This window comes from Heloderma suspectum, chromosome 6, assembly GCF_057233095.1.
Source record: "Heloderma suspectum isolate Gila_16-S chromosome 6, 16-S_ref, whole genome shotgun sequence".
Lineage (NCBI taxonomy): Eukaryota > Metazoa > Chordata > Lepidosauria > Squamata > Helodermatidae > Heloderma > Heloderma suspectum.
In genome coordinates, this window is record NC_139463.1 from 60,052,840 (window position 1) to 60,077,602 (window position 24,763).

The 24,763-nt window shown below is 48.5% G+C and overlaps 1 protein-coding gene across 1 annotated transcript; it reads right to left on the reverse strand.

Annotated features, from left to right (window-relative positions):
- Positions 1-284: 284 nt before the first annotated feature.
- On the reverse strand, positions 285-24,692 carry LOC146340965 (vomeronasal type-2 receptor 26-like). Its single transcript, XM_084807292.1, has 9 exons — positions 24,526-24,692; positions 22,400-22,504; positions 17,368-17,381; positions 17,212-17,257; positions 16,652-16,740; positions 10,321-11,177; positions 7,821-7,910; positions 6,571-6,622; positions 285-379 (listed from the first exon to the last, which is right to left on the reverse strand). The coding sequence occupies exons 1-9, from the start codon at positions 24,690-24,692 to the stop codon at positions 285-287; spliced, it is 1,515 nt and encodes a 504-aa protein (XP_084663418.1).
- Positions 24,693-24,763: the final 71 nt, after the last annotated feature.

Below are 24,763 nucleotides of genomic sequence, written 5' to 3' on the forward strand. Positions count from 1 at the left end.
CCCCAGTGTCTCTTGATAGGAAAGGAAGTGGGTCTTCTTGGGGAAACAGTGGTCTTGGTTGCTGTTTGGATGTTGATCTTCTGGGCATGGGTCACAGTGATCTGCATCTGGAATGAGCAAAAGTATCTCAAACATGACATAGATGTTGTTTACATGGGGACAGTGCAGCCCACAAAGAAGGAGACGGAGATATCAGTTCCCTAGCTTACTGTACATATAAGTGTGCAACGTCCCTTTTAGTATTTTCTCTTTCCGTTTCAACAACATATTGCATAAGAGCAGAGTCAGGAAAGGTACAAGATGCTCCTTTTCAACTGTGTAGGATAGCCCACACTAGCAGACCCATGTTCCATATTCTGCAAGAAGAAAAACCTCAGCTCTGTAACCAGAACTTAAACACTGTTAAGTGTAAGAACATAACCACAGCCTGTCACCTGCAGTGCCTTCTGAATGGGCAAATTCAGCAATTGTGGCGTTTCAGCTCATAGGCTAGCAATTTAGAGCTTCTATCCCCAAATACACAGTATTTTTGTTGAAGGCAAATGAGTGATGTCAAAATCTTACCTACTTCAAGGGCTTTACGTTCCATTCTTGTTTGTGAAAGAAGATGGTAAATTTTTACCCCACCTGATTTGTTGTGTTTGATTTCCAGACGTTTTATTTCAGACAAAAGTGTTTCTTTTTTTCATATTGAAATCTTCTGAATTGCTGTCAATTCACTTATACAAATGCCTCTTATAACAGAGTTCATTGCATCCCATATTCTGCATGTGACAATCCTACTTTCTCATTTGGATGGAAATAATGTTCTATTTCAGTTTAAATTTTCACAACTAGGGATGTACGAAAGTCACTTACCTTTTCGAAGGGTGACATTCGCGGTGGGGGGAAGGCGCTCCGTCCCTCCCCCCCAAATTCCGGCTGGGAGGGAGGCACTCCGTCCCTCCCCCCTGAAATTCTGGCCGGGGGGGGAGGCGCTCCGTCTCTCCCCCCCCCAAATCCTGGCCAGCCGGCTCTGCAAATGGCGGCGGCCATAGCCGCCGCCGCCGTTTGCATCCCTGCAGTCAGCCGTGATAGGCTACGTAAATGTTTATGTAGCCTATCACGGTTGATTTAAATGGAAAAGAAACACGCGTACGCAAATGGTGGCGCCCATAGATGCCGCCATTTGCGTTCCTTATTTTGATATGTCTTAGTCTACGTAAATGTTTACGTAGACTAAGACAGTGAAAATAGACGCTACGCTATTTGCATTCCCCTTATTTTCACCGTCATAGTCTATGTAAATGTAGACGTGCCAAAATAAGGAATAAATAAATAACTACATAAATACTTACGTAGCCTATCATGGCCTCCGCAGAGATGCAAATGGTGTCCCTGCGTTAGCTGTGATAGGCTACGTAAGTATTTACCTAGCCTATCATGGCTGAAAAGGAGGAAGCGAATGGGTGCCGCAGGGTGGCCGCCGTTCACAAAGCAGCGTGGACAGGAGCAGGTAAGTGCTCCGTTTTGCGCACCATTCGTGGGGTGGGAGTGGCGGGGGCATCATTCCGCGATGGATTTGGGGGGGCTGAATGCACTGGCATTCGGCCTCACCGAGATCTGTCGCGGAATTCTCTGACATCCCTAACAATAGGGAAGGCTGAGCGCCGAAGAATCGATGCTTTTGAACTGTGGTGCTGGATAAGATTCTTACAATTCCTCTGGAGTGCAAGGAGGTCCAATCAGTCAATCCTAAAGGAAATCAACCCTGACTGCTCATTGGAAGGACAGATATTGAAGCTAAAGCTCAAATATTTTGGCCACCTAATGCAAAGAGAAAACTCTCTGGAAAAGACCCTGATGCTGGGAATGATTGAAGGCAAAAGGAGAAGGGGACGGCAGAGGATGAGATGGCTAGACAGCATCACCGATGCAATGAATATGAACTTGAGCACACTCCAGGAGAGAGCAGAGGACAGGAAGGCCTGGTGTGCTATGGCCCATGGGTCACAAAGAGTCAGACATGACTTAACGACTGAACAGAAAAACACCGGATAGGCTGGGGGGAATGGCAGGAGATGCCCTAGAGGTTCCTTTCATCACGTAAAGAGCTCGCAAACCCGTGAGAGATCCATCTCATTAGCAGGATAAAAGCTCTGTGTGAAGCAGCCTGTCTGCTGTCCCCGCCACCCTGGAACATGTTGCCACCTCCTATGATTTGATATGGGCACAGAAGAACATTCGCTCTCCACACAGACCCACACATAGGGATGTCAGAGAATTCCACGATGGATCTTGGTGAGGCCAAATGCCAGTGCATTCGGCCCCCCGAAAACCATCATGGAACCAAGTCCCCACCACCCCCACCCAACGAAAGCCACATGAAACGGAGCACTCACCTGCTCCCATCCACGCTTCTTCCTCTTCAGCCGCGATAGGCACGTAAATACTTACGTAGCCTATCATGGCTAATGCAGGGATGCCATTTGTGTCCCTGCGGAGGCTGTGATAGACTACATATGTATTTACGTAGCCTATCACGGCGGGGGGGGGGAAACCCAGTGTACGCAACTGGTGGCAGCTACCACTATTTGCGTATGCTGGGGTTTCTCCCCTGCCGTGATAGGCTACGTAAATATTTACATAGCCTATCACGGCTCATTACAGGGACGCAAATGGCGGCGGCCTGCAGGGCTGCCCAGTGGCCAGATGTCCGGCTGCAGGCAGCCAGAGCCAGCCAGCGACTCTGCGGCTTGGCCGCGGAGTGGAGCCGGTTGGGCAGGATTCCAGGGGGAGGGACGGAGCACCTCCCCCCCACTGTGGATGCCCCTGCACGGAGCCAGATAGGTGTTTCATACATCCCTACCCCAAGCATTCTCCCTCCCTCTGGGCAGAGGGGCTCTCGTCTCAGTTGTGCACTGGGAAAGAGGAGGGGAGGAATCCAGATGCTATTAAGGGCAGGATAGCAGCTCATTGAACGCCTTCCCAACTTTGGTTGAAGGCTCAGAAGCCTGGCAGGGGTTGGAGGTTCTAGTCTCAGCTGGCTAATGGCCTGTTTCCATGAGCAATTTCCTCCGAACTGGCTGTGTGTGGAGGTCATTAGGGATACATGATGTCGTGGCCATCCAGCAGCCACTAGTGATGTACGAAAGGGACTTACCTGGTCCCGCAGCTTGCTTTGTGGTGGGGGGGAGGAGCTTCGGTTCTCCCCCCGAAATTCAGGCCGGGGAGAAGCACCCCGTCTCCCCGGCCGTGAAAGAAAAAGTGAAAAAAAAACAAACCCGTGATAGTCTACGTAACGATTAACGTAGCCTATCATGGCTAGATTTCCAAAGTCAGCTGTGATAGGCTACGTTAATCGTTACGTAGCCTATCGTGGGTGACTTTGAAAAAGAAAAAAAAAGTGCGTACGCAAATGGCGGCGCCCATGGGCACCGCCATTTGCGTTCCTTATTTGGGCCTGGCTAGTCTATGTAAAGATAGACTACGTAAAGATTGGGCCCAAATAAGGAATGCAAATGGCGGCACCCATGGGCACCGCCATTTGCGTACGCGCTTTTTTTTTTCCCCAAAGTCACCCGTGTTAGGCTACGTAACGATTAACGTAGCCTATCATGGCTGAATTTGGAAATCTAGCCATGATAGGCTACGTTAGTCATTACGTAGCCTATCACGTTTTTTTTTTTTTTTTAACTTTACTTTGTAATAGCGGTGGTGGCAGCCGGTCGGAAGACCGGCCTCCGCCCCCGCCCCCGCCGAAACGTCGCCGGGACCCGCTGCTGGGAGGGACATTCGCAGGAGATAAGTCCCATCCCGGGGGGGGCGGGGTGGTGGTGGAGAATTTCACCGCCAATTTTGGGGGGCCGAATGCATTGGCATTCGGCCTCCCTGAGATTTGGGGAGAAATTCACGGCCATCCCTAGCAGCCACCCCGGAGCTTATCAGGGAAAAAATGGATTTCCGAAGACTGCTTAGGGGTTCATCACACAAAGCTTTTATCTCGCTATTGAGATGGCTCTGTCAAGGAAGTTTTCAGGCCCTTTAGATGATGCCATTACCCTCCAGGGTGTATCCCACCATTTCCACCAGCCTATCCCGTGTTTTCCCAAAAAGCAAAAAATGCAGTATGTTTTCCAGCCCATGGAAAAGGAGCATCATGACCTCCACGTGAAATTATTATTATTATTATTATTATTATTATTATTAAATTTATTAATCGCTCATCTGGCTGGTCACCCAGCCACTCTGGGCAATGTACAGCATACAATAGAATAGTTTAAAACAATAAAATTCTAGAATATAAACATTTTCTAAAGTACCCTAACCCACCCCAAATGCCTGCCTGAACAGCCACGTTTTTATTGCACGGCGGAAGCTCATTAAAGAGGGGGCATGGCTGAGTTTCCTAGGGAGAGAGTTCCACAGATTGGGGGCCGCCACAGAAAAGGCCCTCTCCCTCGTCCCCACCAGTCTAGCTGTCCTGGCTGATGGGACAGAGAGAAGGCCATCCGAGGCTGATCCTTTAAGCAGCCTGTTGGTGTTGTTGGGGGCGCTCCTTAAGGTAGGCTGGGCTGGAACCATATAGGGTTTTAAAGGTCAAAAGCAACACCTTGAATCTGGCCCGGAAAACAACTAGTAACCAGTGCAACTCCTTCAGCACTGGAGTAATGTGATCTCGCTGGTGGCTGCCTTTAATCAGGCGAGCTGCCTTGTTCTGTACCAGCTGCAGCTTCCGAACCATCTTCAAGGGTAACCCCACGTAGAGCGCATTACAGTAGTTTAAACGAGAGGAGACCAGGGCATGTACTACTGATGGGAGCAGATGGTTGGGAAGGAAGGGGCGCAGCCGCCATATCAGATGGAGTTGATACAGCGCTGTCCGGCTCACAGCTGACACCTGAGCCTCCATGGACAGCTGGGAGTCCAAAATGACCCTCAGGCTGCAGACCTGGTCTTTCAAGGGTAGCCGTACCCCATTCAACACCAGGTCAAAATCCCCCAGCCTCCTCTTGTCTCCCACCAAAAGTACCTCGGTCTTGTGAGGGTTCAGCTTCAGCTTATTCCTCCCCATCCAGCCACTCACCCTCTCCAGACATTTGGACAGGGATTCTACGGCCAACCTTGGTGAAGATTTGAACGAGAGGTAGAGCTGCGTGTCATCCGCATATTGATGACACCGCACCCCAAACCTCCTGATGATAGCCCCCAGCAGCTTCACATAGATGTTAAATAGCATCGGGGAGAGGATAGAACCCTGTGGCACCCCACAAGTAAGTGGCCATGGGGCTGAAACCTCCTCTCCCAGTGCTGCCCTCTGGTACCTGCCGGAGTGGAAGGACCGGAACCACCGCAATACAGTGTCTCCAATGCCCAACCCCTCCAGGTGGTCCAGGAGGATACCGTGGTCAACGGTATCGAAAGCCGCTGAGAGGTCGAGGAGAACAAGGAAGGAGCATTCACCCCTATCCAGAGCCCTCCTCATATCATCCACCAAGGCAACCAAGGCCATTTCTGTTCCATGCCCAAGCCTGAAGCCCGACTGAAATGGGTCTAGATAATCGGTTTCTTCCAAGTGTGCCTTCAACTGCATCGCCACCACCTGGCCACCGCCATTTGCATACGCTTTTTTTTTTTTTAACCCACCCAGCCATGATAGGCTACGTAAAGATTTACGGAGCCTATCACGTCGTTTTTTTAAAAAAAAAACCTAGTCATGATAGGCTACGTAAATCTATACACAGCCTGTCATGCCTTTCTTTTTCTTTTTCTTTTTCCCAGATTGGAAATGGTGGCAGTGGCTGAAGCCGCCGCTGAAGCCACCGCTGGAGCCACTGCCACCCGGAAGATCCGCCCCAGGTGAGTCTTGTCCCAGGGGGATCAGCGGGGGGGTGGGGGTTGGCAGGCCATTCCGCTATGGAGATCGGCGGGCCGAATGCACTGGGATTTGGCATCACCGATATCCGTGGCGGAATTCTCTGACATCCCTAAGACTGGGCAAAAGTTGTTCAGAGCTTGGGGATCCAAGGAGGGCTTCTTTAAGAGCAGTCTTATCACTGCCTCCTTGAGGGCTGATGGCATCACTCCCTCCTCAAGGGAAGCATTCACCACCACCCTGATCCCCTCACCCAGTCTCTCTCTGCAGCCCATAATGAGCCAAGATGGGTAAGGATCAAGTAAGCAGGTGGTCGGCCTTACAGATGAATGCTCCTTGTCCACTTCATCAGGAGGAAGAAGCTGGAACCGATCCCACAAAACCAGTTTGCCACAGGCCGCCTCTTGCTCACTAACTGTATCCACAGCATGCAGAGTAACACTCCTAATCTGATCAATTTTATCTGCAAAGTGCCTTGTCAAGGCCTCACAGGAGGCCTTAGAATGCTCCAGTGGTTCAGGAGCCACGGGACCGACCAAGCTCCGGACCACTTGGAACAGCCTCCTGGGACAGCACTCTGCAGACGCAATAGAGGCAGCATAATATTCCTTTTTTGCTGCCTTCACCGCCATGTGATAGGCTGAAGATACAGCTCTAGCCCGTGTCTGATCGCCTTTGGAGCGAGACGTTCGCCACCGGCGCTCTAGCCATCTCACCTCCTGTTTCAGAGCTCGTAACCTTGGATTGAACTATGGTGCAGTCCGAGCCCTGTTCAGGGGGAGAGGGCGTTTCGGAGCCACCCGATCTAATGCCCCAGTGATTACGGCATTCCAGCCACCCACCAGGGTCTCGACCAAGTGGCCGTTGGCGTGCCCCAGAGAATCCCCAAGTGCGTTCAGGAATCTATTTGGATCCATAAGACGTCTGGGGCGGACCATTTTAATGGGTCCTCCACCCCTGCGGAGGGGTTGTGGAACCGAGAAGTCCAACGTCACCAGGTCTCCATAAAACATGCCAGGTCTGCACCCTCATCCAGGATCATGTCATGGATGAGGGAGGTTTTCTGGGTAACAGACCAGGCATTGCAGAGCAGCAAACAAAGGCCAGAAGATGGAGTCACGCCTCCCCCAGCCATCCTTTGGCTCTGGACAGGCCCAGAGCAGGGGACAGATCCTACACATCTCTCCCTTGTTCCCCTTATCTGGCATGGCCTGCCCCTCATGCTCCGCCAGCCCCTGCCACCCAGCCTCGGTATGTTCTGGCCCCCAACATTCCCCCCGCTGCCTCCATGAGGTGGACACATGCCCCCTCGCTCCCGCCTATCAGGCAAGCTACCCACCCCTAAATACACAACAGAATCCCCCAGAAATTAAAACAACAACAACAACAACAACTAAAAACAACAATTAAAAAGGCAATTAAAAATCCCCTTTAAAATAATGCCAGGCAGGAGTCCACAGGGAAGACCTGGTGGCGGTGGCAGCGGGCGCACCTCTTCCCAATATTGACAGCTTCTCCTGCAGGTCCAGGCTCTCCCAGGCCACCTCAGCCAGCCAGCTTATGTAGCCCCTCCAGGGAGGGGAAGGTGGAAGCAGCACAGCTGGCTCGGTACCTGGGGGCCTGGTCCTGCAGGGACTGGCAGTCTGCCAGGCAGAAGTCCACAGGGAAGGCCTGGTGTTGGTGGTGGCGGCAGTAGCAGCAGCAGCGGCAGCAGGCCCAGCAGAAGCAGGCACGCCTCTTCCCATAGTGGAAGAAACCGCTCTGTCTGCTTTCTGTGGGCATTTGTTTTCGATTGTTGGGGGCACCATCAGGTTGACAGAGGCATTGAGGATGGCAGTGGAGTTGCAGGGAAGGAGACCCGAACGGATATGACAGGTTGGAGGGCAAGAATTGCATCTCCTGCCGCTGCATTTCTCAGTTGGAGGGAGAAGAGGGTAAAATGCCTCCCTGCAATGAAGGGAGACACATCTGAATTTTGATGGTCAGCTGGCTGCTGGACACTATCATGAGAGTGGGAGGGGGGATAGCTTTTCCTCCTGGTAGCACTCTTCTTTTTGTGGGTTCCCCAGGAAAAGAGTATCTGACAGGCTGCCACCAGTCAAGAAAAACTTCCTCACACTCCCTAGTCTGTCCATCTGCTTCTGAGTCCTATTGCCAAGGGCTCTTTCTTCAGTCCAGACCTGGGAATGAAGAAAGAAAGGAAGAAAGGAAGGAAGGAAGGAAGGAAGGAAGGAAGGAAGGAAGGAAGGAAGGAACTTTGGTCTTTCCTTTCCAAAGCACAGAAACAGTGAACGTTCCAAAACCCATCTAAAACTTTTAAAAGACAAATGGTAGCTTCGTAGCCATGTGTGGAAGAGCTCCGTGAGAAATCCCTTTTAAAACAACACAGCCAAATATCCAAATATAAAAAGGAGTTATTTATGGGGGGAAAGAGAAATAAGAGAGAAACGACAGGGAAGGCAACAATCACACACATACTCAGAATTCCCAATGAAATAAGAAGTCTACCTTATGCAGTAATATTCTCTTTTTGAGTACAGCCTTGACTCTTAGAGCATGTGCTGCGTTAATTGCAGAGAGGATGCTCTGACACAGCGAGAGAGCATCTGGCTTCCCGTGAGATGGTATATAGGAAAGCTCTAGAAGCACTGAGGGGGTCTTTTTTATGGGGGATCTCCATTCAATAAAAAGCCAGCCCCAGACAAGAGACTGATGGTTCGTGTGTCCGATAATGTGAGAGTCTCCATTTCTGATGTCAGTGGTCTCGCCAGCAAATAATGAAATTACCTAGTGCCTGGTAATTCCCTGGACTCAAGTTTTAAACGACTGTAACTTCCATCTCAAAAGCCCAAAGTGTTTGAAACCAGTCAGTCTATTCAAGAAAAGGGATTAAAGTGTTGTTCACATTTTGGAGGACAAAGAAGAGAGATAAGATCATAAGAACATAAGAAGAGCCATGTTGGATCAGACCAAGGGTTCATCTAGTCCAGCATTCTGTTCACATAGCGGCCACCCAGCTGTCAACCAGGAACCCACAAACAGGACAAGAGTGCAACAGCACACTCCAGCCCATGTTCACAGCCACTGGTATACATAGGCTCTCTGCCTCTGGTTCTGGAGGTAGCACATAGCCATCCAGACTGGTAGCCATTGCTTGCCTTCCCTCCAGGAATTTCCCTAACCCCCTTTTAAAGCCATCCAATTTGGCGGCCATCACTACCTCCTGTGCTAGCAAATTCCATAGCTGAACTATGTGCTGTGTGAAGAAGGCTATGTATCCTGAATCTCCCACCAATCTTCTATGTATCCTGAATCTCCCACCAATCAGCTTCTTGGGATGACCCGTAATGATTCTAGTATTTTGAGAGAGGGAGAGAAATAGTTCACTATCCACATTCTCCACACCATGCGTCATTGTGTACACCTCTACCATTTCTCCACTAACTCGCCTTTTTTTCGAAGTTACACAATCCCAGATGTCGTAACTTTCCTCACAAGATCCATTCTTCATGGAAAGGCATTGAGATATGCAAGATGCTCCGGGGGGCACTGTGCATCCAGATCAGCAGAAGGCTTGTCACAGCCACACCGTTCTCCACCTGCCCCTCATTGCTCCACCATCCACATATTAGACGAAGTGGTTTCACCCGCTGGCAGGAGAGGGTGTGCTCTCCAGATGGACGGCTCCTGGCACCATCAGTCCAAAGGCCTCATGAAGCTACTTGGTTCTTCCCTCCAGAATGGGATTTTGTGGAGGGAAAAACAAGACAGACACAGAGCTGGGAAACACAAGAGGGTTACAAGTGGAAGATGGCGATGTCTGAAAACCTTATCACACCCTGTGAATGAGGCCTGGCAATTGCGTACTAAAAGCCTTCTTGGGTGGCAGTTTGGAGACCCTGATTGGATAGAATTAGGTTCTCTTCATGGTCCTATCACTTTATAGAGATAAGTCCTGTTGTTGATCTGTTCATTTGATAACATAAGATTGAGCTGTATTTTCAAAGCTCCTCAAACCATTTTGATAAAGTGCGGTCTGGCTGGGTCATATGTCAGAAAGTGATCTGCGGACAATGTGGCTTTTATCTGACTAGTATTTATCTTGGTACTGTCTATGTGGGGTAAGGGGCGGCATGCAATAGCAGGTGATCTGATGCCCAGGGAAACCAATAACAGTAAAAGAGGACAATCCCCTCTTCTCATTGGTTCTTTGTTCATTACAATATCTGGTGCTGAATATACATCTTTAACAAATTGGGATGCAGTTCCCATAACATGAAATAAACATCAAAGAAACAAAGAAACAAGAAACATTCCACTCAGTCAAATGCTTTAAATGGTCTTTTAACAATTTGTGTATTAAAAAAAAAAATATCTAGCAAGTGGTTAATCCACATCCCACATAGATGAATTAGCAGGGAGTTCTTTTAAAACAATGTATTGAAATCACAGGCTCCTCTCCTTATTAGGTGATCTTTACAATTGAGACTGGGCCTCAGGAGAATAATGTAACATTTGGGAAGGAAGATGCAACTGAGGAGACCAGCCCCGGAGGCCAAGATGGAGAAGATTTCCACAGCCACCATGGACTTCCCCTTGGTGCTTAGGTAGGTGGGCACAAAGGAGATCCAAACACTGCAACACCCCAGCATGCTGAAGGTGATAAACTTGGCTTCATTGAAGCTGTCGGGCAGTTTCCTTGCTAAGAAAGCCACCATGAAGCTAACAAGAGACAGGAAACCCATGTAACCCAAGACAGTGTAAAACATGGTGACTGAGCCTTCGTTGCATTCCACGATGATCTCTCCAGGCAGGGAATGGAAGTTGACATTTAGGAATGGTGGACAGGTCATCAGCCAGAAAGTGCAGATCACGGCTTGGATGAAGGGGCAGGCCAGGACAATGCCGTTTGTCAGTTGTCTTCCCAAGAGTTTTCTGGCCATGTTTCCTGGCTTGCTGGCCATGAAGGCCAGAACTACCATGACAGTTTTTGCCAAAATGGAAGAAATTGCAACAGAGAAGGTGATGCTGAAAACACTTTGTCGCAGAAGACAGGTGAGCTTTGTGGGTTGGCCAATGAACAGGAAGGAGCAGAGGAAGCAGAGCAGGAGGGAGATGAGGAGGACATAAGTGAGCTCTCGGTTGTTGGCTTTGACGATTGGTGTGTTACGATGTTGAATGAAGGTTGCCAGTACTAGAGACATGATCAAGGAGAGGAAAAGAGGTAAAGAAGCTAAAATTTGCCCCAGTGTCTCTTGATAGGAAAGGAAATGGATCTTCTTGGAGATACACTGGTCTTGGCTCTTGTTTGGGTGTTGATCTTCTGGGCATGGGGCACAGCGAGCTGCATCTGGAATGAGCAACAACGATTGAAATATTGCAATCATGACACGTTGTTCATTATGTGGAGCCTTGTTCAGCCCTCAAAGATAGGGATGGAAATAGCCATTCTCTACCTTACTGTACACCTTTGATCATTTTCTGTTTAAGTTTTGGCCATCAGAATACCAGAAACAGAAAAGTTACAAAATGCTACTTTTTCTCCCCATATGATCCCTCCCCCAACCCTAGGGATGTACAAATCCCCTACTTACCAGTCCGAGGGGGCATCTGCAGGGGGAGAGATTCAATCCTTTCCTCCCCCCGGAATCCTCGCCAGCGGGTTCCACTCCACGGAGACTCCATGGAGTGCTCAGTGCCGTGCCGTATCACTGACCACTCACAACAGGAAGGGATCCAGCAGCAAATGGCATCTGCTTCGCAATTTGTATCCCCGTATTTTCATGCGATAAGCTACGCATTCGTATTTACCTAGGTATTTGCATCACCTATCGCATGAAAAAACAGGGACCCAATTGTCGTCCACCATGTAAATGGCGTCCAGGACCCTTCCTGCAGTGAGTGCTCAGTGATACGGCACGGCAATGGCGCCTGTATTGCTTGCTGTATGGAGCTGGCCGGTGAGGAGGAGCCAGCTCCATGCGGATCTGGTGGGAGGCGGAGGTAGGTGGACCCATTCTGCCATGGACTCCAGAGGCCGGATTCAAAATATCCCGCGTCTATGAAGTCCGTGGCGGAATATTCTGCCATCCCTACCCACCCCCCACCTATGTTCCTGTGGCATATGCCCTGGTTCAGGGATTCTCTCAAGAGATGTTACCAGTATGAAGGCAATGCTGTGTTACCTGATGAACCATACATTTAGAGAACCCTCTCAAAACCATCTTAGAGCAAGCTTAATCCTGCACTCTCAAGATGGGTGATACCAGATTCTATTTCTTAAGAAACACTCTCAGACAAGATTTGTATTTTTTTGTGTTTTAACTACAAAGGTATCAGCATAAAAGCACTAAATGCAAGAGTTTCTGCATGCATGAATTCAAATATTTCAAATATCCAACATCCAACGAGGCTGGGCGGCAGGCACTGGCAGAGCGCTAGGGGCAGGCCATGCCAGGTAAGGGGAACAAGGGAGAGATGTGTAGTATCTGTCCCCTGCTCCGGGCCTGTCCAGAGCCAAAGGATGGCTAGGGGAGGCGTGACCCCATCTTCTGGCCATCGTTTGCTGCTCTGCAATGCCAGGTCTGTTACCCAGAAAACCTCCCTCATCCATGACATGATCCTGGATGAGGGTGCAGACCTGGCATGTATTACGGAGACCTGGCTGGCCGAGGCTGCTGCTCCAACCCTTGCAGCCATGGGTCCAGCCAGATTTTCGTATGCACAGCAGCCAAGGGCTGGGGATCGGGAGGGGGAGTGGCTGTTATCTACCGAGAGTCCTTGGTCTTCACCAGACCCCCTCTCCGGGAGACCAAGGTTGCTGAGTGCATGTACTGGAGGTTGGGCCCGAAGGGCAGTCTGGGGATTCTGCTCGTGTACCGTCCACCCCGCTGCATGACTGACTCCCTGGCCGAGGTGCTTGAGGTGGTCTCTGATGTGCGTGTACAGTCCCCTAACTTACTGGTGTTGGGGGACTTCAACGTACATTCGGAGGCCATCCTCACAGGAGCACCTCAGGACTTCATGGAGACCATGGCCTCCTGGGAGCTGCACCATATTCTAACTCGGCCTACCCATGTAGCCGGTCATGCACTAGACCTTGTGTTTGTTTCTGGAGAAGCGGGGAGAGATCTGGAAGTCGGGGGTATATCCACCCCCCCCTTGTCATGGTCAGATCACTATCTGGTGACGTTGGACTTCTTGGTTCCACAACCCCTCCGCAGGGGTGGAGGACCCATTAAAATGGTCCGCCCCAGGCGTCTTATGGATCCAAATGGATTCCTGAACGTGCTTGGGGATTCTCTGGGGCACGCCAACGGCCACTCGGTCGAGACCCTGGTGGGTGGCTGGAATGCTGCAATCACTGGGGCATTAGATCGGGTGGCTCCGAAACGCCCTTTCCCCCTGAACAGGGCTCGGATGGCACCATGGTTCAATCCGTGGTTACGAGCTCTGAAACAGGAGGTGAGACAGCTAGAGCGCCGGTGGCGGACGTCTCGCTCCAAAGATGATCAGACACGGGCTAGAGCTGTATCTTCAGCCTATCACGTGGCGGTGAAGGCAGCAAAAAAGGAATATTATGCTGCCTCCATCGCATCTGCAGAGTGCTGCCCCAGGAGGCTGTTCCAAGTGGTCCGGAGCCTGGTCGGTCCTGTGGCTCCGGAACCACTGGAGCATTCTAAGGCCTCCTGTGTCGCTTTGGCAAGGCACTTTGCAGATAAAATTGATCAGATTAGGTGTGTTACTCTGCACGCTGTGGACACAGTTAGTGAGCAAGAGGCGGCCTGTGGCAAACTGGTTTTGTGGGATCGGTTCCAGCTTCTTCCTCCTGATGAAGTGGACAAGGTGCTTTCATCTGTAAGGCCGACCACCTGCTTGCTTGATCCTTGCCCATCTTGGCTCATTATGAGCTGCAGAGAGAGACTGGGTGAGGGGATCAAGGCGGTGGTGAACGCCTCCCTTGAGGAGGGAGTGATGCCATCAGCCCTTAAGGAGGCAGTGATAAGACCTCTCTTAAAGAAGCCCTCCTTGGATTCTCAAGTTCTGAACAACTTTCACCCACTCTCAAATCTGCCATTTTTGGGCAAGGTGATTGAGTGGGTGGTGGCAGTGCAGTTGAAGGTACACTTGGAAGAAACTGATTATCAAGACCCATTTCAATCGGGCTTCAGGCCTGGGCATGGAACAGAAACGGCCTTGGTCGCCTTGGTGGATGATATGAGGAGGGTTCTGCATAGGGGTGAATGCTCCTTCCTTGTTCTCCTCGACCTCTCAGCAGCTTTTGATACCGTTGACCACGGTATCCTCCTGGACCGCCTGGAGGGGTTGGGCATTGGAGGCACTGTATTGCAGTGGTTCTGGTCCTTCCTCTCCGGCAGGTACCAGAGGGTAGCCCTGGGAGAGGAGGTTTCGGACCCGTGGCCACTTACTTGTGGGGTGCCACAGGGTTCCATCCTCTCCCCGATGCTATTTAACATCTATGTGAAGCCGCTGGGGGCTATCATCAGGAGGTTTGGGGTGCAGTGTCATCAATATGCGGATGACACGCAGCTCTACCTCTCATTCAAATCTTCACCAAGGTTGGCCATAGAATCCCTGTCCAAATGTCTGGAGACGGTGAGTGGCTGGATGGGGAGGAATAAGCTGAAGCTGAACCCTGACAAGACCGAGGTACTTTTGGTGGGAGACAAGAGGAGGCTGGAAGATGTTGACCTGGTGTTGAATGGGGTACGGCTACCATTGAAAGACCAGGTCCGCAGCCTGGGGGTCATTTTGGACTCCCAGCTGTCCATGGAGGCTCAGGTGTCAGCTGTGAGCTGGACAGTGCTGTATCAACTCCATCTGATACGGCGGCTGCGCCCCTTCCTTCCCGACCATCTGCTCCCATCGGTAGTACATGCCCTGGTCTCCTCTCGTTTAAACTACTGTAATGTGCTCTACGTGGGGTTACCCTTGAGGACGGTTCAGAAGCTGCAGCTGGTACAGAACGCGGCGACTCGCCTGATTAAAGGCAGCCGCCGGCGAGATCACATCACTCCAGTGCTGAAGGAGTTGCACTTGTTACCAGTTGTTTTCCGGGCCAAATTCAAGGTGTTGGTTTTGACCTTTAAAACTGTATATGGTTCCGGCCCAGCCTATCTTAAGGAGCACCTCCAGCAACACCAGACAGGCCGCTTAACAAGATCAGCCTCGGATGGCCTTCTTTCCGTCCCATCAGCCAGGACAGCTAGACTGGTGGGGACGAGGGAGAGGGCCTTTTCTGTGGTGGCCCCCAATCTGTGGAACTCCCTCCCTAGGGAACTCCATCATGCCCCCTCTTTAATGAGCTTCCGTCATGCATTAAAAACGTGGTTGTTCAGGCAGGCATTTGGGGTGGGTTAGGGTATTTTAAAAAAAATTATGGTAGAATTTTATTGTTTTAATTTGTTTTATGGTATGTTGTACATCGCCCAGAGTGGCTGGGTGACCAGCCAGATGGGCGATTAATAAATTTAATAATAAATAATAAATACAGACCAGTCAGTCTGAAATCAATCCCTGGGAAAATTCTGTAGCACGTGATAAAGCAACCCATCTGTAAGCACCTTGAAAACAATGCAGTGATTACTTGAAGCCAACATGGATTTGTCAAGAACAAATCCTGCCAGACGAATCTGATCTCATGTTTTGATCCGGTAACCTCCCTTGTGGACTGTGGGAATGCTGTGGACATCATATACGGTACCTCGACTTCAGCAAAGCTTTCGACAAAGTGCCCCATATTATCCTGATGAGCAAACTAGCTCAAAGTGGGCTAGATGAAGCAACCATCAGATGGATACACAGTTGGCTACATGATCGGACTCAAAGAGTGCTTCTCAATGGGATCTTCTCCAACTGGGGAGAGGTGATGAACGGGGTACCACAGGGCCCAGTCCTGGGCCCAGTCCTCTTCAACATTTTTATTAATGACTTGGAGGACGAGGTGCAGGGACTGCTGATCACATTTGCGGATGACACAAAATTGGGCAGGATAGCTAATGCCCTGGAAGAGAGGAACAGAATTCAAAGTGATCTGGGAAGATTTCTTGGATATCATCCTGTCCTGTGAGCTTGTCTTCTTCTTACGTATCATGCTGTATTTACGATCTGGGATGAGGCATCTTGTCACTTATCTCATGGCCCACCTGGCCCATTTATGCCACTAATTGTTTTATGGCACTCGCTTGAATGATGCTAATGAAACACACGCCTATACTTTTAACATGGGCGCCTCCTTATCTGGATTCCTTCTTAATCAGTAAAAGGGTGCTAATGATCCCTCTCTAATTGCCCGGCACTGCTGTCTCTCATTGGCAAACCCCGGAGATGGGAAACCTTCACTACTCATGAGTCAGAACGCTCAGCTGTGTTGCGTTAGCCATTGGGATCTCATTTGTAATTCCAGGATTCCCTTGGAGGCATCGGATTACAGAACTTTCTAACTGGGCAGCAGGCCTGAGATGATGCAGACAGGAAAGTTTTGCCTGATCTGCCACAGTACCAGACTTGTGCTCAATATTCGGCAAGGAAGAAAATCACAAATTCTCCAACTTGACATGAAAACCTGGCAAATTTAAGAACTCAGTCATGCTCAGTCACCTGCAGTATCTTCTGAATGGGCAAAGATATAGGGAAAATGCTATCCCTCATCATCTTAATATGACAACATGTCCTCTGAGGAGCTGTGTTGGTGCAGAGGCTGGGGAACAGATTGCAAAGTCACTACAGATAAAGGGAGAAAACATATGACATTGCAGTAGGGGCGGATGGACTCACCCGAGTCTGAGGTTGCTGGCGGGATATACGAAACACTAGATCCCACATCTTGCATTAAAATGGCAATTCGCTTGGAGGACAGGAAGCCCCTGGGCACAAGCAGATGAGTCCGGGACATCCCAGGGGCTCACCAAGCCAGGTTTGGGGGCAAGTGGGGAGGGGGACTACAACAGACTCTCGGACCAAGTTGGGCACCCGCAGTATCCCTGCATTTGAGTGACGTCCTCCAGATGACATAAGGATGACCAACCACCTGCCCTGGTCAATGTTCCCCAAACACTTCAGGTCTGATGCCAAAACAACCGAAGTTGGGAACATGGTTCTAAAATACATGAAAAGAGGAGCCAGGACAGATTCTGTAGTTTTGAGTATTAGTAGTTTCCTGGGAGTCCTTATTTTATTATTTGAATAGATTTCTTGAGGAAGTCATGAATACTTTGCGCAGAAGTAAACAACAGAGGTACGCCATCCAAAATGGTATTTATACAAAAAATATTGCTAGGGCAAATGGCCCATGTCCCCTTGGCTATGACCTCCCCCTGTCCCCACTTCACTCTTACCCCAGTGTGGTCTGCACTTTTATGTGGCTCTCAAAGTCAGAGGTACCTGTGGAGTTAGAAATTGTCCCTTCTGGACAACGGTCACATGTGTAGCAGCAAACCGGCTTCTCCTCTGGAACTCTTCTCCGGTGCCCTGGAGAGCACCGCTCCACACACCTCGCGACGGGTACCTTCGGAAAGGGGAAAGGCAAACAGTGGAGGATTTCCACATGGAAACAACTGCACTAAATGTAGCTACTCAACAGAGTCTCCCATTGCATGATGGAGGGGATTATGAGTTCAGGAGGGGATGGGAAATACTTGGTATCACTGCCTCTTATTAGAAAGGCAGTTTAGCAGAGAGAGACAAAGCAGACTGCGGGTTTGCCAGTCCCACATTCACATGAAGGCTAATAATCATAAAGCAGCCATACTCTTCTTTTAGTTAAGAAACAGAAGAGCTTTGCTCACACGTCATCCTGCATATAATACATGCACAGCTTGAAGTTTCAAAACAAGAGTTTGTTCAGTCAATTTCTCTGTGTTCAGTCAGGAGAGACAGCAAGCCAGGTGCACTCCCAGCAATGGAGAAAGGCGGGAGGGGGGGAAGAAACAGGAGGCCACAGTGAGCTATAGAGTCCTAAGGCCAGCTATGTCCATGCTTTAACTAGCTAAATGCTGAACTGCCCCCTTCCTTTAACTTGCAGAAGAGGTTGCAATATCCCCAATAGGAGGGCTGAATCTCTCAGCACCATCGTAAAAGAGGCTCCTCTGGGAGACACCAATTCTAATGCCAGAACCAGCTGTATCCTGATGAGGCTAAGGGGACAGGGAGCCTCCATCCCACAAATCCCTTCCCTTTCCCCTTATATCAGCAAGTTCATCCCATCCACTTTCCCCCCTCAATGCAGAGAGAGAGAGACGGAGCTCTATACCTCTCTCTGCACAGAGAAGGCGACCTCTGTCCTGCCACGTTCATGCTCCAACTGGGGAGTAAGGCGGACCCCGGAACATTCCCTTCAACCCCACCTCTGTCGCCCACGTAATCGCCTCAGGGTGAATGGTGAAGTCTTGGCCTGGGGGAGCCCCTGAGTCCACTCCCCCAACTTTCACAGAATAAAAAGATCCATTTCAGAAGAAGATCCAGTTCAGGATATCCCATCTCTTGCCATTTTCCGTGAAAGAGACTTCATCTCCAGCGCTGTTGTTAAAGTGGATGCTCCTCAAAGAGGCAAGAATCTGAAAAGCAAGAGACACTTAGAAAATGGGGGAAATTGTGAATGAGTTCTGGCATCTTCTAACACTCTGTAACTGCCATTAGGTTAGGAGACTGGTTTTTTCCTGGACTCCATTATTAAATTTAATGCTTAAGATGCATCTTATTTTGGCATCTCTGCTCGGCTATGCTTGTGGAATGTTTCAAGCTTTTTTGGCTGGTGCCTACTTGCTACAACACTCCCTCCTATCTTCGAGTGGGAGCTGGAGGGGCTTTACTCATAGCAGCAAAGACAGCAACCTCTGGGGTTCTTCAGCTGGCTGTCAAGATGGAACATAGATGGGGGGGAGCTGCCTGCTGTTTGCTTCTCAGGGGTGTGCTGGGGAGCGATGCCACTTTACGGATAAGAACTATATGTCTGGCTGGGGCCTTGCAGCCTTCCTCCCTCCTCACTATTCACAGTTGCAACTGTAAAATTATTCTGGAAGTGTCATGAATCTCCTCTATCCCGGACTCACTTTCCAGTGCTCTTTAATGGAAAGGATGGCCACGGAAGCATTTCCATGGGGACATGTCCTTCTTCAGTGCTTAAGAAAGGCTGACTCCCCTTCTCCCAGGCCCCCCATTTGCTTCCAGGATCAGACCACTGAGAAACAACTGAGGTGCTTTCATACGCTTGCCCAGGGTGAAGGAGGATGTTACCTGCCACGGCTGGATGTCCAGGAGCCTCCTGCCTCCCCCCGTCAGTCCACGTTTGGATCCAGACACAGCATGCAACGCGTGTGCCACAGAATAAACACCATTGTAGATCCTGTAGCTGTGACTTGTCATGCTCATTTCGAACATGTTATGTGGCAGGTCCTCTGCCTTCTCCTTCCCAGTGCAGTTTCTCTCTCCTCGTGGAGAGGTTTGGCCTGATTTCAGAAACAGACAGTTAAATGCCCTTTCCCACCAGAAACGGAGAAGGACAACTCCTTGCGGCCGGAGTGGATCTAATGCCCGAAGAAAATGCTTGAATTCTGGCACATCCCTTGTGTGGACTTTGAAGTGCAAAGCACCATACAAGATTTTTAGATACCACCCACCTGAGGGGGCTCCTGCCGCAGCCATTTCCCAATAGGATGTCATGATCCAAACCTTCCTAAATGGGGTCCTGGTCTTTTTTTCATGATACCTCAACAAGACTGTTAATTGTGCTATAACACTGGAGTCCCCAAAGAAAATCATCACTTGGGGCTCAAACCAAGAACTAGGAATAGATCCACTTTGTATCCGAAGCCGATAAAGTTTGTCTGTTGGATTGAACATTTCAGAGATGGCCACACAGATGTCATTCTGCTTGAGCACTGGGGTCAGTGTCTGGATGAAATGTTCAGAACTGTCACCCTCGGGAGCAAGGAGCCCAATCCAGTTCCAGTGGAAATATAGGAGCAGCCGGACTAAGCCCACATACTGAGGAATTTCACTGGGATCAATCCGATAGAAGGCAGGGAATGGCCCTTCCCCTCCCTGAGCAGGGTCCAAAAAGCCATAACCGAGCTGAAGGAAGGAATTTGCTATGAGTCTGTTGTAGCAGAATTTTTTGGCATCTAACACAGGATTAATGGCATGAGCTTCCATGGACTTTCCAAAGCTGACTTTGGATGCATAAACTGCTCCCCAGAAGGAAGATGGACATTTTAAAAATACATATCTAAACATAAAGTGAAGCACCGTGATGTTGTTACGTCTCCCCCAGGTGTGGATATCACCCCCAAAACTCAGGGTGACCATGCATGTAACCTGAAAGAATTTCATAGCATTCCAGTGACTGGGCTCTTGTGTACTACTATACTAGAAATGTATTGGGGGCTTTCTGGCCCTCCTCATATATAATAGTTTGGTCATAGCAACATAAGAAGAGTCCTGTTGAATCAGACCAAGGGTCCATCTCATCCAGCATTCTGTTCCCAGAGCTGCAAACCAGATGCTCGTGGGAAACTCACAGGCAGGACATGAGTGCAAGAGCACCTCCTGCCCGGGTTCCCCACAATGGGCATACAGATGCATCATGTCTATGATAATGAAGGCAGCATACAGGCATCAGGACTAGCAGCCAGTAATAGCCTTCTCCTCCAGGAATGTGTCCAATCCCCTCTTAAAGCCATCCCAATTGGTGGCCATCACTGCATGTTGTGGAAGTGAGTTCCACAGTTCAACTATGCACCGTGTGAGGAAGTCCTTCCTTTTATCTGTCCTGAATCTCCCACTATCCATCCTCATGGGATGACCCTAGGTTCGAGTATTATGAGAGATGGAGAAAATGCCACCCTAGCCACTTTCTCCACACCATGCGTCATTGTGTACACCTCTATCATTTTCCCCCTAAACTCAGCCTTTTTTCAAAGATAAACAATCCCAGATGTTGTAACTCTCCTCATAGGGGAATTGTTCCAGCCCCTTGATCATTTTATTTGCCCTTTTCTGCACTGTTGCCACCTCTGCAATGTCCTTCCTTGGTGTGGTGACCAGAACTGTACACAGGATTCGAAGTGTGGTTGCACCCTAGATTTGTGTCAGTGGAGTTTGACCATGGAAGTTTTATTTTCAGCTCCTTTGCTAATTATGCCAAACATGGAATTTTCCTTTTTCACAGCAGCAAAAAAACCAAGATGACATTTTCATTGAGCTGTTCACCGCAACCCTGAGATCTCTTTCATGGTCAGTCACTGCTACCTCAGATCACATCAGCTTGTAGGTGAAGTCAGTATTTTTTACCCCAACTTGCATCACATTACACTTGCTTACACTGAACCTCATTTGATCAAACTGCATCCATTCTTCATGGAAAGGCATCGAGACACGCAAGACAGAAAATGAGAGGCAATGTTAGTGGGGCTCAAAAAGACATCCCTGAAGTGCCCCCACTCCAAACTCTTTCTGTTTTATTTATTATTTTATTTATTACATTTATATCCCGTCTTTTTTCCTCCAAGGAACTCAAGGTGGCATACATAATCCTCCTCCTCCTCCATTTTATCCTCACAACAACAACCCTGTGAGGTGGGTTGGGCTGAGAGTATGTGACTGGCCCAAAGTCACCAAGTGAGCTTCCATGGCTGAGTGGGGACTAGAACCCGGATCTCCCGACTTTTCGCTGAAACATGGGCCATTTTAAATGGAAATCAGAATATAGGAAGAGCCCTGCCAGATCAGACCAAAGGTCCATCTAGTCCAGCATTCTGTTCACACACTTGCCAACCAACTGCCTATGGGAAGCCCACAATCACAGCATGATTTCCTTTTGCTCCCCCATGGTCATGTTCCCCTCCAACTGGTGTACATTGGCATGCTGCCTCTGATACTGCTGGAGGTCGCATGTCTCCCTCAGGATTAGGAGGCATTGATAGCCCTATACATAAAAGTCAGACACATGTCACATTGTCATGGGAGTGGGGCCTCCCCCAAGCCCCGGAGGGGTAGCTGCCTTAGCTGATCACAGCTAGAACAAGAAGGAGTCTTGAGGTGCTTTGTTCTTTTATGACTCTTGAAGGTGTCAAGAGAATCCGTCTGATTTCTCACAGTCCACACACTTTTTCTAACAGAACAAGCCCTATGCTGGGTGGGATTAGTCGTGCAGTAGCCGTCTGGGATTCCTGGCTACCACCAAGGAATGCCAGCTTAGCAAGGGCCCCTGAAACCCCAGTCCAGAATATAGGCAACTCAGACACTGCAGTGGCAAATCTCTTTCGGAGATCACCCTGTGTGTCTTAGTGATCCTGAGCTCTGCAGGACCCTCATATCCATCCCCAGATGGATCCCCTTACCTGTGGGATCTTGTACATGCCTGTTAGGGATGCTATTTCTCTGGAAGATTTGGAGTCAAGACCCCCAAGAATGGAGAGCAGTTTATCCTGCCGGTCACATTTATAATTGGGCATCATTCGCCCCCGAGTGGAAAGCAGAGAGAGGCTGTTCTGATGCATCCATCTGGCAAGGTCCTTGTGTTCATACATGCGGAAGCCCAGCGTTGTGTTGGGAAGGAGAGCCGGATCCTTGTTGACCTCTGTGATGGCAAATGCCAAGGCCAGGAAGTGCTGGTAGTTCTTGACTATCGACCTGCAGTGGAGGGAGGGACATTGGGAGGTGGGTGAGGATCCGAACGGAACTGGTGAGAAGTGCAGTGTTAAAACAGCTTCTGCGTTAAACATGCCTATTATTTGGAACCATGAGGACTCAAACATTGTTTTATTTTTAGAGGAAGGAGCATAGTCCAGGGATAGAATGCCTCCTCTGAAGGTTTCTGGTCCCAGGATCCATCCTTGGCATATACAGGCTATCCTGGGAGAGGGAGAGACAGACCCTGTCTAACACCCTACAGAGCTGCTGCTACTGATGAAAATGGGAAAAATTACAGCTATCACATCTGGGAAGAATTGCAACGATTAAAATGAATGTATTACCTAGAATGTTATTTTTGTTTCAAATGATACCCATTATTACATCAGATTTACCTTTTAAGCAGTGGCAGAGAGATACAATGGAGTTGATATGGCAAGCAAAAAAACAAGAGTTCAAATACAAATTTTCCAAGATGCAAAGGAAGGAGGTGGCTTGGGATTATCAGATTTTATAACCTATTTTTCTTCCTGCTGCTTGATGCGGATGAAAGAATGGGTGACGTTGAAAAATAGAAGACTTTTAGAACTAGAAGGACATGAATTGAGATATGGGTGGCATGGTTATTTGTGGTACAATAAAACAAAAGTGAATGCAGATTGTAATAATCACTATATAAGAAGGGCTGTATTAAGAATTTGGAATAAATATAAATTAAGGTTTTCTCAAAAAACACCACATTGGATATCTTCACAAGAAGCAATGCAGAGAAGAGAATTTGATAGCACACATAAATGGATAAGATATAATGATTTACTGGAATTGTCACAAGGGGAATATAAGTTAAAATCAAGGGAAAACATTGGGAGAAGGCCATGTCTGCCAGTGGTTTTCATATTTGCAAATTAAAGAAAGGTTTAAAATTCATGAGAAAAATGGTGGATTTGAACAAACAGAATCTGAGTTTGAAACAGCACTGTGTACAAATGATGAACACATTATTGCAAAACTGTAAAAAATACTGTTAAGGTATGAGACAGAGGATGAACAAGTAAAAGATTGTATGATAAAATGGGCGCAAAATGTTGGTCATAATATATCAATGGAAGAGTGGGAAAGTATGTGGGGAAAAGATCTAAAATGTACTTTATGTCCAAGCCTTAAAGAGAATTTTTGTAAGATGATGTGTAGATGGTATATGTCACTGTTTAAACTGTCTAAAATGTATAAGGGTGTTTCTGGAAAGTGTTGGAAATGTGAAGATCAAGATGGACTGTTTTATCCTTTATGGTGGACTTGTAAAAAAGCTAAAATATTTTGGAAACGAATACGGTCGTTAGCTCAAAGAATATTACAGACTACTATAGAATTAAAGCCAGAAACTTTTTCATTGGGACTAACAGATAAACACGTGAAAGAGAAGGGGGGAACCCTCTTTCTCTACATGACAACAGCTGCAAGGTTATTGTATGCACAGAAGTGGAAGAATGAAACAAGACCAACTGTGAGCGAGTGGATCATTAAAATTTTATTAAAGAGAAAAATTTATGTTAGATTGGAAACCTTTTTAGAATTTGTACAAGGAATCGAGAAAAATGATATCTATATATACAGATTTTGAACTTTGAGATGGTTGGTTCCCTTTTTTGTTGTTGTTGTTGTTAAAATTAGGAGAGAAATGAGATAATGTCTGTGAACTCAATGTATAATATACAACTAAGATAAGAAGTAGAGAATAATAATAAGCATTTGTTGTGTAAGGGGAGCCAAAGGTAGATATCTTACACTCTTAAGAGGTACTTTAGTGATGTGTATTGTGTATTGTGTGTTTATGTTGTTGTTGTTGCTGTTTTCTTTTAAAAAAATAAAATTATTATATCAAAAAAGAAAAGAAAAGAACCCTCAAGTCTATGATGCTCCTTACAGGTCGAAGCCAATCCTGACAAGCCTCTGAGAGTGTCATATCAAGCCAAGAGATTTCAAGCAAGCGCCTCTCCCAGATCCCTCTGGTGGAAACTTACCGGAGAATACTGAATATGTATAATGGGGGGAATCTCCGGAAGCCTTCTGACTTATTGAAATAATAAGTGCCTAGCTGTAAATTCCCACCGACAATGAGGTCTCCCGGCCTGTAATAATCTTCTTCCAGGGTATACGGCCAGGTCAGGGGGCACGTGGTCCTCAGCATCCCCTGGGTGGCCTGAGGCAGGAGCCCAAACAGCAGCAGCAGCAGCAGCCAAATCATCAGCAGCACAGGGA

Coding starts and splice junctions, on each gene's coding strand:
- LOC146340965 (XM_084807292.1), bottom strand. CDS start 24,692: ATGCTGAGGACCACGTGCCCCCTGACCTGGCCGTATACCCTGGAAGAA. Junction 16,741..17,211: donor AAAGTGCAGACCACACTGGG/GTAAGAGTGAAG, acceptor GCTTGTGCCCAG/GGGCTTCCTGTCCTCCAAGC. Junction 7,911..10,320: donor TCAATTGTAAAGATCACCTA/ATAAGGAGAGGA, acceptor TGGGGAACCCAC/AAAAAGAAGAGTGCTACCAG.